Source organism: Vicugna pacos, chromosome 18 (genome assembly GCF_048564905.1).
Source record: "Vicugna pacos chromosome 18, VicPac4, whole genome shotgun sequence".
NCBI lineage: Eukaryota > Metazoa > Chordata > Mammalia > Artiodactyla > Camelidae > Vicugna > Vicugna pacos.
The window spans coordinates 11,212,139-11,224,566 of record NC_133004.1 but is presented as its reverse complement, the minus strand read 5'-3'; the positions used below and the strand labels follow the sequence as shown (position 1 = coordinate 11,224,566).

At 53.6% G+C, this 12,428-nt stretch overlaps 1 protein-coding gene across 1 annotated transcript in view; it reads left to right on the top strand.

The window, feature by feature from the left end:
• The window catches only part of LOC102541874 (ankyrin repeat domain-containing protein 26-like), a 52,637-nt gene extending 47,852 nt beyond the window's left edge, over positions 1–4,785 (top strand). The window contains 2 exon segments of the mRNA XM_072942159.1: positions 3,322–3,367; positions 4,509–4,785. Of these exon segments, the coding sequence (XP_072798260.1) occupies positions 3,322–3,367; positions 4,509–4,531 (69 nt within the window). The 3' untranslated portion in view covers positions 4,532–4,785.
• Positions 4,786–12,428: the final 7,643 nt, after the last annotated feature.

Here is a 12,428-nt window from a genome sequence, read left to right as displayed (position 1 = left end):
AGACACGTCTTCCTCAGCGCTGCCGGGCGCCTCTCAGGAGTTACTGTACAGTTACTGCTTACAGATTTCTTAGTCAGAATTAGAGAAAGAAGATGCCTTGTGGAATTGCTAGGGATGTAATTACTTCTGCTGGGAAAACATAAAGTAATGCTATGTGAGCTGTGAACATACTGTTTAAAATGACAGGAAGGGATGGGTTTTTGCATGGGGCTTAACAAGACAACAGACTTGCACAGCTTTTCAGCTATGGCTCTAGAAAGCAAAATGTTAAAAATGGCATTGGGGTTGAATTTAACATTCTCCTTTATGTGCAAGGTTTTAACGTTTTGGACTGTTCCTACTGTGACGTTCCAGCTTACTCAGCATTTTCTCCCAACTTGACAGAAGTGTTGCTGCTCTCAGTCTGTGATTTCAGTCGTGCTGGTTGTCGAAGCAAGTTTCTTCCAGTTCGTAACACTTGGGTTTATTGCCTCTCTTACTGCTGCCTGAAGTACAGCCTTGTCACGTGACATCGTTGTAGTGGTGACAGATGGACCCCGTATCTGTTTTGCTAATGTTTACCCTCAGATTTCACATTCTAGTTTATTTCTGGGATGTTTTGTCCTACATGTCAGAAGCAATTTTGCAGTTTTACTCAATTGTGTTATTTAACTTATATTACTATAAAATACGAAAAGTTAAAATTAGCCTGAGCAGATACATCACTGTTAGATTTTCTTGCACATAGAATTTTTTTCTGAGAACTGAAAACTTAAAAATGGATTCCAGACAATATTATAACGGACAACATTTCTCTGTTTTAAAGATTTTTTTATGTTCAAGAGTTTTTAAGTATTGGTGGGCCTAACATGAAGCATCGCCATAGTTAATAAATGTCCTTCAAATCTATTTTAAATAGGAAGACTAAATTTTACACTCATTGATTTTGGACTTTTGGTGTATTACTGACACTTTCAAACATCTTCTAATGATTTATTTAAGTAACTTTTAAATTTCTCAAATGTCCATTCAGTTTAGAAGCCCTTTTTCTAAATGGGATCATACCAGTGCAGCAGAGCTACAACGATTAACCTTCCTAAGACTTTAACTTTTTACATGACACAGCACGGCGTCTCAGCAGGATCTGGTCACGTTTCTTTTAAAAGTAGGCTTCCAAGGCAGGGCACATCCACTCCGAATTTTAATTCTAATCAAACTACCACAGTAGTTAATAAGCTCACTTCTCATAAGGCGGAGATAGAGTTCAGTAACCTTGTTTCTGGTATCAGTTCTCTGCCCTGTGCACTCCCTCCTGGTCTCGTTTCATTTTGTCTGAATGGACAAATGAGGAAGCGTGTTATCTTTTGAAAGACAATCACTCAGCTTCTTCCAGTTCTTTTTCTTTCATTCACTTTTTTCTCTGTACTTAATTTTTTAGCTCCTTGATCAACAAATACTTTCTCATTTCTTCACTCTGCAGCAAAATACATGCATTTAATAGTTACAAACTGACAAGTGTCATTTCCTTCATGCATTAACCTATTTACAACAGGATAATGAATCAAAGCAGTTAAATGACCTGATTTTATTACATTTCTGGAATTGTACTTATTTTTACAACATTTAAAATAAGAATGGTACCAAGTTTTAACTGAAAAGTATCAATAATCTGAAAACATATTCACTTTGGAAACCAACGTGTGTGTATACGTGTGGGGCAAGTGTTTTTTTATCAAATTGATCTCGGAAAGAGAGGGCAGCATTATCTTCCAGCCTGTGGCCTCAGTTTTGACCTCAATCCTGCAGTGTCCCCAGTGGGACCTTCCATTTCCATGGGACATAGTCTGCAAACTGCCAGTTAGGAGAGAATCCTCCTAGTTAAAAATCATTAGAATTAAAACTTGCTGATACATTGTCTTCCCGTGTATTATTTTCTCACCTTTCTGTGTTTTTGTTAAATGGAAAGATTTAAGTAAACTGCAGGTGCCTTCTCCTTACTAATGTTGGACTTCAGGCCACTTCCACCATCTGGACATGGGGGTCCTCACCTAGAAATAAACGTAAAGGTCCCAAAAGTACCTGTTTAGGAAAATAGCTTTGCAGAGGAAAAGATAGTAATCTTACATTCAGCTCATGTGAAGGTGTGATCTACATTTTGCATAGTGTTTATTAATGGTTACATGAATTTATTTCAGTAAAGTCTCCTCCCTTCATCTGTTAGGCGTTTTTCACTTCACAGGACCCGCCTGGCACTGTTGTCACGTTGTTGATGGCAGAAGGCCTCTGTAGAATGCTCTTGTCAGACAGTGTTACGGAAAACAGGCTCTGAAAATACTGGCTAATGGTAGCCCCAAAGTTTGTCTTTGCACCTAACATTTACAAAGGCCTCGGCTCTTGTGTCGCTGTTATCACCACAGTGTTTGTTGTGTTCATGTACTGTTTTAGACCCTGTTTAGTGAGCGGGTGACTTTAATAAGAAAGATTTTAAAAGAACACTCTAGGTGGGGACATTTGTAGTTTGAAATGTCCCCACACTTCATAATTAAATATGTAACTAATTAAGTCAAGTTTCAAAAAGTTGGCCCTAATTCCTAGAATGGAAACAAAGTTACAGTTAAAGAATTATGTATTGTTTTCCTTATTTCTAACTCTAGGAAGTTGTGAATCAGAAACCAACTTTTGAAACTGGCGCTAGCCTCTCCTTTTCTTTTCTTCAAGCAGATTTTCTGATATAAATATCTTAGTCATATACAGAGAGCAAATACATTTCCTTAACTTGTTGGCCAGTAGAATTTTCACTTGACATTATAGCAGAACCCTTTTCTTCATTTTATGCATCTACGATTCTGTGCTAAAAACATGAGCAAGAACAGACCTTAAAATTTTAGTTTTCTCAAAGTGCAGGAATGGAAAGCTCATTCTAAGGAAAAAGCCATTAACGTTAAAGAAACTAAACTTTTATAAAGGGCAGTTTCTCTGAGAACTGCAGAGCAATGCATTCAGTGTAGAACGTGACTTGAGTTGTTTAAACTCTGTGCTGATGAGGTCGGGCGTCGCCCTCTGAGAGTGTGTGCATCCGCCAGGGCCGGGCTCGCTGTGCTTTCCACCAGGGGACTCTTAAGTAGCCTCACATGCGTGTGTTCTCTATTAGCTAAAGTCAAAGGAAGTAGGAATTTATTTGATTTTACTCCTGTGATTATTTTTCTGTTTAAGCAATCCCCAAGGTAGGTCAAGTCTCTAAAAGTATTATTTAAAGGCCACATTTCATAAGCGAGCTGTCATTCCTATGAAAGTGTTTCTTGTTTAACTTACACGTTAAAAATTGTATTTGACTTATTTCAGATGCGGAAGGAGTTGGAGAATAACGTAGCTAGAGAATTAAAAGAAGGTATGTTGCCAACATTTCTGAATTAAATTTAGACATTGATTTCCGAAATACGCTGTAAAGAGTAAATGGCACCTCATCCTATTGTTTGAATAACAGATACTATGTTAAATTTTTTTCTTACACATATCTAATGAAAAATGTGAAAGCATGATTTCATTCATAATGATAAGTGTACTTATTCCTCATTTACTCATCATGATCCATAGCTTTAAAAAAAATCCCAGGAAGTCTGTGTTCTCTATTTCTGGCCGTGCCCTTCCTCTCCTGCTGTCCCCGTGGGCCTGTCATCTGCACACGGACCTGTTCTCAGAAAGCATGGAGGTCATCAGCTTCTCGAGTTTGGTAGTGACTGAGGCCAAAAACCCAGACTCTGTACCTGTCCCCTGGTGGATGACAATTAATTTCCTGTCACTCACTTTGTCAGGGGTTAACTTTTGCCCTCAGGAAAAATTCCAAATTCCTTAGCTTGGAAGAAAAACACCCACGTTGATTTGGCTCTTGCCAAAGTCTTCAGCCGTATCTCTCTACTCCCCTGCTCGGCCCCTTGGCTCCAGCGACTGGTCAGACTGCGTCCAGCTCCGCGGGTGCCCTTCCTGCCTCTGCTCTCTGTGTTTGCTTCTTGCCTCTCCCTCCCACACTTTCTCCTCCTCCTTCAGGTATCTGCTTACACATCACGGCCACCAAAGAGGGGGCAGTATTGACACAAAGCTGGACGTCCCTTCTGAGTGTTCCGACTGTGCCCTCTTCTATACCTGTCATGGCATTTATGTCTCTGTACCGAAATTGCCTATTCATCTATTTTTCCAGTTTACGGTACATGATTATTCAGGGTGGACTCTGTCATCTTCATCTTGTGATTCCAGTGCTTGTCACAGTGCCTTAGCCCATGGTTGCTGAGTAAATGAATGAATGAGAAAACCAGGGGCTCTGATCCTTAGCCACAAGAGCACTTAATTCAACGTGCAGCCCTGGGCAAAGTCTAGAGTAGTCATCTTGTATTTTGTGCTGTAATCGTGTGTAGGTATTTTTCATTCTCGTTAAAACTTAGAAGAGTCTCAGCTTTTCTTAAAAAATAAACTGACATTTAGTTACCTATGAAGTATTTTAAGGAAAGAGCCTAATTCTTTCATTTTCATTCCAGCTACTGCTGAACCTGAATCTTAAGTCCTACAGAGTCTCTCGTAGCCTTGATGGACGAGTCAAGTCTAAGTCCAGATCTGGATTCGAAAGCACGTGAAGAACATGTGGAGATTATGAAGAAAAAGTATCTGATCTTACAAGATAAATACTAAACATTTACCTGCTGGGCTGTTTGCCTAACATTGTATTTACTTCCCGTTATGTAAGATACTGACACTGTTTATTAAGGGAAAACACTCTTGCATTCTATGTGCGTGATTAAAATTGACGTATTTTAAGCCACGTTTCTCTGCATCTCATTGACTTTTAAGCAGACTTTGGGAATAAAACCCAGCACTTTGGAGCTTTTGGCAAGACCAGGAGAGGGCAGGCCCAGGTGTGTGCAGAAACCAGAGTGTGCAGAGACAGGGGAGTGTAGCCCCAGGAGTATACAGGCCCAGGGCTGTGCAGGTCGTGGAGTGTGCAGTCCCAGAGGTGTGCATACACAAGACGGAACAGGCCTAGGAGTGTGCAGGCCAAGGAGTGTGCAGACCCAGGACTGTGCAGTCTCAGGTGTGTGCAGACACGGGGTGGAGCAGGGACTCCAGTGTACTGGCCCAGAGGTGTAGAGGCCCAGGTGTGTGCAGGCTCTGGGATGAGCAGGCCCAGGAGTGTGCAGGCCCAGAGCTGTGCCAGACACAAGATGGAACAGGCCCAGGAGTGTGCAGGCCAAGGAGCGTGCAGACCCAGGACTGTGCAGTCCCAGGAGTGTACAGACACGGGGGAGCAGGCAGACGAGTGTACTGGCCCAGGAATGTAGAGGCCCAGGTGTGTGCAGGCTCTGGGATGCACAGCCCCAGGAGTGTGCAGGCCCAGGAGTGTGCAGGACCAGGAGAGGTCCGGCCGAATTGGGGGCAGGCCCAGGAGAGGAAAGGCGAAGGAGCGTGCAGGCCCAGGAGTGTGCAGGACAGGTGAGGGATGTCACAGGAGAGGGCAGGGCCAAATGAGGCAGGCCCAGGAGTGTGCAGACACCAGAGTGTGCAGATACAGGGGTGTGCAGCCCCAGGAGTGTACAGGCCGAGGTTCGTGCAGGCCCAGGAGTGTGCAGGCCCTTTAGTGTGCAGTCCCATGAGTGTACAGGCCCAGGTTCGTGCCGGCCCAGGTGTGTGCACGCCCTGGAGTGTGCAGTCCCAGAGGTGTGCATACACAAGACGGAACAGGTCCAGGAGTGTGCAGGCAAAGGAGCGTGCAGACCCAGGACTGTGCATTCCAAGGAGTGTGCAGACACGGGGTGGAGTAGGCACTCGATTGTACTGGCCCAGGAGTGTAGAGGCCCAGGTGTGTGCAGGCTCTGGGATGGGCAGGCCCAGGAGTGCGCAGACAGAGGAGTGTGCAGGCCCAGGACGGTGCATTGTCAGGAGTGTGCAGGCCCATTAGTGTGCAGGCCCAGGCCAGGGCAGGCCCAGGAGTGTACAGGTCCAAGAGTGCAGGCCCAGGAGTGTGCAGGACAGGTGAGGGCCGGCACAGCAGAGGCCTGGGCCAAATGGGGCAGGCCCAGGGGTGTTCAGGCCCAAGATTGTGCATGTCCAGGGTGTGAAGACCAATGAGTGTGCAGTTCCAGGAGTGTGCTGGCCCAACACTGTGCAGGCCCAGGCCAGGGAAGGCCCAGACCAGGGAAGGGCCAGGATTGTACAGGTCCAGGAGTGTGCAGGCCATCGAGTGTGCAGGCCCAGGAGAGTGCAGACAGGAGGGTGCAGGCCCAGGCCAGGGCAGGCCCAGGAGTGTACATGCCCAGGTTCTTGCCGGCCCAGCTGTGTGCAGGCCCTGGAGTGTGCAGTCCCAGAGGTGTGCAAACCCAAGATGGAACAGGCCCAGGAGTGTGCAGGCCAAGGAGTGTGCAGACCCAGGACTGTACATTCTCAGGAGTGTGGAAACACAGGGTGAAGCAGGCACTCAAGTGTACTGGCTCAGGAGTGTAGAGGCCCAGGTGTGTGCAGGCTCTGGGATGAGCAGGCCCAGGAGTGTGCAGGACAGGTGAGGGCCGGCACAGCAGAGGCCTGGGCCAAATGGGGCAGGCCCAGGGGTGTTCAGGCCCAAGATTGTGCATGTCCAGGGTGTGCAGACCCATGAGCGTGCAGTTCCAGGAGTGTGCGGGCCCAACACTGTGCAGGCCCAGGCCAGGGAATGCCCAGACCAGGGATGGCCCAGGATTGTACAGGTCGAGGAGTGTGCAGGCCATCGAGTGTGCAGGCCCAGGAGTGTGCAGAACCAGGTGAGGGCAGGCCCCAGCGTGTGCAGGACCAGGAAAGGGCAGTCCCAAGTTTGTACAGGCGCAAGAATGAGGAGTCCCAGGACCGTGCACGCCAAGCAGAGGGCAGGCCCAGGAGTGTGCATGCCCAAGAGTGTGCAGACACAGGAGGAAGCAGACCGAGGAGTGTGCAGGCCCATGTGTGTGCAGTCCCTGGAGTGTTCAGGCACAGGAGGAAGCAGACTTAGGAATGTGCAGGCCCAGGAGTGTGCAGACACAGGAGTCAGCAGGCCCAGGAGTGTGCAGGTGCAGGAGTTTGCAGGCCCAGGAGTGTGCAGACAGAGGAGGGAAGAGGCACACGAGTGTGCTGGCCCAGGAGTGTACAGGCCCAGGTGTGTGCAGGCCCTGGTGTGTGCAGTCCCAGAAGTTTGCAGACACAAGACGGAACAGGCCTAGGAGTGTGCAGGCCAAGGAGTGTGCAGACCCAGGACTGTGCAGTCTCAGGAGTGTGCAGACACAGGGTGTAGCAGACACTCAAGTGTACTGGCTCAGGAGTGTAGAGGCCCAGGTGTGTGCAGGCTTTGGGATGAGCAGGCCCAGGAGTGTGCAGGCCCAGGAGTGTCCGACAGAGGGGTGTGCAGGCACAGGAGGGTGCATTCCCAGGAGTGTGCAGGCCCATTAGTGTGCAGGCCCAGGCCAGGGCAGGCCCAGGAGTGTACAGGCCCAGGTTCGTGCAGGCCCAGGAGTGTGCAGGCACAGGAGCGTGCAGTCCCAGGGGTGTGCCAGCACAGGTGTGAACAGGCCTAGGAGTGTGCAGGCCCAGGCCAGGGAAGGCCCAGGCCAGGGAAGGTCCAGGAGTGTACAGGTCCAGGTGTGTGCAGGCCCAGGAGTGTGCAGACAGAGGAGTGTGCAGGCCCAGTAGGGTGCAGGCCCAGGCCAGGGCAGGCCCAGGAGTGTACAGGCCCAGGTTTTTGCCAGCCCAGGTGTGTGCAGGTCCTGGAGTGTGCAGTCCCAGAGGTGTGCAGACCCAAGACGGAACAGGCCTAGGAGTGTACAGGCCAAGGAGTGTGCAGACCCAGGACTGTGCAGTCTCAGGAGTGTGCAGACACGGGGTGGAGCAGGCACTCGAGTGTACCGGACCAGAGGTGTAGAGGCCCAGGTGTGTGCAGGGCTGGGATGAGCAGGCCCAGGAGTGTACAGGCCCTGGAGTGTGCAGACAGAGGAGTGTGCAGGCCCTGTAGGGTGCAGGCCCATGCCAGGGCAGGCCCAGGGGTGTACAGGCACAAGACTGTGCAGGCCCAGGAGTGTGCAGACACCTGAATGTGCAGAGACAGGAGTGTGCAGCCCCAGGAGTGTACAGGCCTAGGGCTGTGCAGGCCCTGGAGTGTGCAGCCCCAGGAGTGTAAAGGCCCAGGTTCGTGCTGGCCCAAGTGTGTGCACGCCCTGGAGTGTGCAGTCCCAGAGGTGTGCAGACACAAGACGGAACAGGCCTTGGAGTGTGCAGGCCCAAGAGTGTGCAGGACCAGGAGAGGTCCGGCCGAATTGGGGGCAGGCCCAGGAGAGGAAAGGCACAGGAGCGTTCAGGCCCAGGAGTGTGCAGGACAGGTGAGGGACGTCACAGGAGAGGGCAGGGCCAAATGAGGCAGGCCCAGGAGTGTGCAGACACCAGAGTGTGCAGATACAGGGGTGTGCAGCCCCAGGAGTGTACAGGCCCAGGTTTGTGCAGGCCCAGGAGTGTGCAGGCACAGGAGTGTGCTGTCCCAGGAGTGTGCCAGCACAGGTGGGAACAGGCCTAGGAGTGTGCAGGCCCAGGCCAGGGAAGGTCCAGGCCAGGGAAGGTCTTGGAGTGTACAGGTCCAGGTGTGTGCAGGCCCAGGTTTGTGCAGACAGAGAAGTGTGCAGGCCCACTTGGGTGCAGGCCCAGGCCATGTCAGGCCCAGGAGTGTACAGGCACAGGAGTGTGCAGGCCCAGGAGTGAGCAGACAACAGAGTGTGCAGAGACAGGAGTATGCAAGCCCAGGAGTGTACAGGCCCATGGCTGTGCAGGCCCAGGAGTGTGCAGACTGAGGAGGGTGCAGGCCCAGGCCAGGGCAGGCCCAGGAGTGTACATGCCCAGGTTCTTGCCGGCCCAGGTGTGTGCAGGTCCTGGAGTGTGCAGTCCCAGAGGTGTGCAGACCCAAGACGGAACAGGCCTAGGAGTGTACAGGCCAAGGAGTGTGCAGACCCAGGACTGTGCAGTCTCAGGAGTGTGCAGACACAGGGTGGAGCAGGCACTCGAGTGTACCGGACCAGAGGTGTAGAGGCCCAGGTGTGTGCAGGCTCTGGGATGAGCAGGCCCAGGAGTGTGCAGACAGAGGAGTGTGCAGGCCCTGTAGGGTGCAGGCCCATGCCAGGGCAGGCCCAGGGGTGTACAGGCACAAGACTGTGCAGGCCCAGGAGTGTGCAGACACCTGAATGTGCAGAGACAGGAGTGTGCAGCCCCAGGAGTGTACAGGCCTAGGGCTGTGCAGGCCCTGGAGTGTGCAGCCCCAGGAGTGTAAAGGCCCAGGAGTGTAAAGGCCCAGGTTCGTGCCGGCCCAAGTGTGTGCACGCCCTGGAGTGTGCAGTCCCAGAGGTGTGCAGACCCAAGACGGAACAGGCCCAGGAGTGTGCAGGCCAAGGAGTGTGCAGACCCAGGACTGTGCATTCTCAGGAGTGTGGAAACACAGGGTGAAGCAGGCACTCAAGTGTACTGGCTCAGGAGTGTAGAGGCCCAGGTGTGTGCAGGCTCTGGGATGGGCAGGCCCAGGAGTGCGCAGACAGAGGAGTGTGCAGGCCCAGGACGGTTCATTATCAGGAGTGTGCAGGCCCATTAGTGTGCAGGCCCAATCCAGGGCAGGCCCAGGAGTGTACAGGTCCAAAAGTGTGCAGGCCCTGGAGTGTGCAGGACAGGTGAGGGCCGGCACAGCAGAGGCCTGGGCCAAATAGGGCAGGCCCAGGGGTGTTCAGGCCCAAGATTGTGCATGTCCAGGGTGTGCAGACCCATGAGCGTGCAGTTCCAGGAGTGTGCGGGCCCAACACTGTGCAGGCCCAGGCCAGGGAAGGCCCAGACCAGGGAAGGGCCAGGATTGTACAGGTCCAGGAGTGTGCAGGCCAACGAGTGTGCAGGCCCAGGAGTGTGCAGAACCAGGTGAGGTCAGGCCCCAGCGTGTGCAGGACCAGGAGAGGGCAGTCCCAAGGTTGTACAGGCACAAGAATGAGGAGTCCCAGGACTGTGCACACCAAGCAGAGGGCAGGCCCAGGAGTGTGCATGCCCAGGAGTGTGCTGGCACAGGAGTCAGCAGGCCCAGGAGTGTGCAGGTGCAGGAGTTTGCAGGCCCAGGAGTGTGCAGACAGAGGAGGGAAGAGGCACACGAGTGTGCTGGCCCAGGAGTGTACAGGCCCATGTGTGTGCAGCCCTGGAGTGTGCAGGCCTAGGAGTATGCAGGCCCAGGAGTGTGCAGACAGAGGAGTGTGCAGGACCAGGAGTGTGCAGACAGAGGAGGGTGCAGGCCCAGGAGTGTACAGGAGCAGGTTCGTGCCGGCCCAGGTGTGTGCAGGCCCGGAGTGTGCAGTCCCAGAGGTGTGCAGACCCAAGACGGAACAGGCCAAGGGGTGTGCAGACCAAGGAGTGTGCAGACCCAAGTCTGTGCAGGCCCTGGAGTGTGCAGGCCCAGAGGTGTGCAGACACAAGACGGAAGAGGCCCAGAAGTGTGCAGGCCAAGGAGTTTGCAGACCCAGGACTGTGCATTCCCAGGAGTGTCAGACACGGGGGGGAACAGGCAGACAAGTGTACTGGCCCAGGAATGTAGAGGCCCAGGTGTGTGCAGGCTCTGGGATGCACAACCCCAGGAGTGTGCAGGCCCAGGAGTGTGCAGGCCCAAGAGTGTGCAGGTCCAGGAGAGGGCCGGCCGAATGGGGGCAGGCCCAGGAGAGGAAAGGCCCAGGAGCGTGCAGGCTCAGGAGTATGCAGACAGAGGAGGGTGCAGGCCAAGGCCAGGGCAGGCCCAGGAGTGTGCAGGCCCAGGTTCGTGCCGGCCCAGGTGTGTGCAGGCCCTGGTGTGTGCAGTCCCAGAGGTGTGCAGACACAAGACGGAACAGGCCTAGGAGTGTACAGGCCAAGGAGTGTGCAGACTCAGGACTGTGCAGTCTCAGGAGTGTGCAGACACGGGGTGGAGCAGGCAGACGAGTGTACTGGCCCAGGAATGTAAAAGCCCAGGTGTGTGCAGGCTCTGGGATGCGCAGCCCCATGAGTGTGCAGGCCCATGATTGTGCAGACACCAGAGTGTGCAGAGACAGGAGTATACAAGCCCAGGAATGTACAGGCCCAGGAGTGTGCAGACATAGGAGGGTGCAGGCCCAGGCCAGGGCAGGCCCAGGAGTGTACAGTCCCAGGTTCTTGCCGGCCCAGGTGTGTGCAGGCCCTGGAGTGTGCAGTCCCAGAGTTTTGCAGACACAAGACGGAGCAGGCCTAGGAGTGTGCCGGCCAAGGAGTGTGCAGACCCAGGACTGTGCACTCTCAGGAGTGTGCAGACACGGGGTGGAGCAGACACTCAAGTATACTGGCTCAGGAGTGTAGAGGCCCAGGTGTGTGCAGGCTCTGGGATGAGCAGGCCCAGGAGTGTCCGACAGAGGAGTGTGCAGGCACAGGAGGGTGCGGGCACAGGAGCGTGCAGTCCCAGGGGTGTGCCAGCACAGGTGGGAACAGGCCTAGGAGTGCGCAGGCCCAGGCCAGGGAAGGCCCAGGCCAGGGAAGGTCCAGGAGTGTACAGGTCCAGATGTGTGCAGGCCTAGGAGTGTGCAGACAGAGGAGTGTGCAGGCCCAGTAGGGTGCAGGACCAGGCCAGGGCAGGCCCAGGAGTGTACAGGCCTTGGGCTGTGCAGGCCCAGGAGTGTGCAGGCCCTGGAGTGTGCAGTCCCAGAGGTGTGCAGACCCAAGACGGAACAGGCCTAAGAGTGTACAGGCCAAGGAGTGTGCAGACCCAGGACTGTGCAGTCTCAGGTGTGTGCAGACACGGGGTGGAGCAGACACTCGAGTGTACTGGCCCAGAGTTGTAGAGGCCCAGGTGTGTGCAGGCCTGGGATGAGCAGGCCCAGGAGTGTACAGGCCCTGGAGTGTGCAGACAGAGGAGTGTGCAGGCCCTGTAGGGTGCAGGCCCAGGCCAGGGCAGGCCCAGGGGTGTACAGGCACAAGACTGTGCAGGCCCAGGAGTGTGCAGACACCAGAATGTGCAGACAGGAGTGTGCAGCCCCAGGAGTGTGCAGGCCTAGGGCTGTGCAGACCCAGGAGTGTGCTGGCCCTGGAGTGTCAGGCCCAGGTTCGTGCCGGCCCAGGTGTGTGCAGGCCCTGAATTGTACAGAGAGAGGAGTGTGCAGGCCCGGTAGGGTGCAGGCCCAGGCCAGGGCAGGACCAGCAGTGTACAGGCCTTGGGCTGTGCAGGCCCAGGAGTGTGCAGGCCCTGGAGTGGGCAGCCCCAGGAGTGTAAAGGCCCAGGTTCGTGCCGACCCAGGTGTGTGCAGGCCCTGGAGTGTGCAGTCCCAGAGGTGTGCAGACACAAGACGGAACAGGCCTAGGAGTGTGCAGGCCAAGGAGTGTGCAGACCCAGGACTGTGCAGTCTCAGGAGTGTGCAGACACGGGGGGGAACAGGGACTCGAGTGTACTGGCCCAGAAGTGT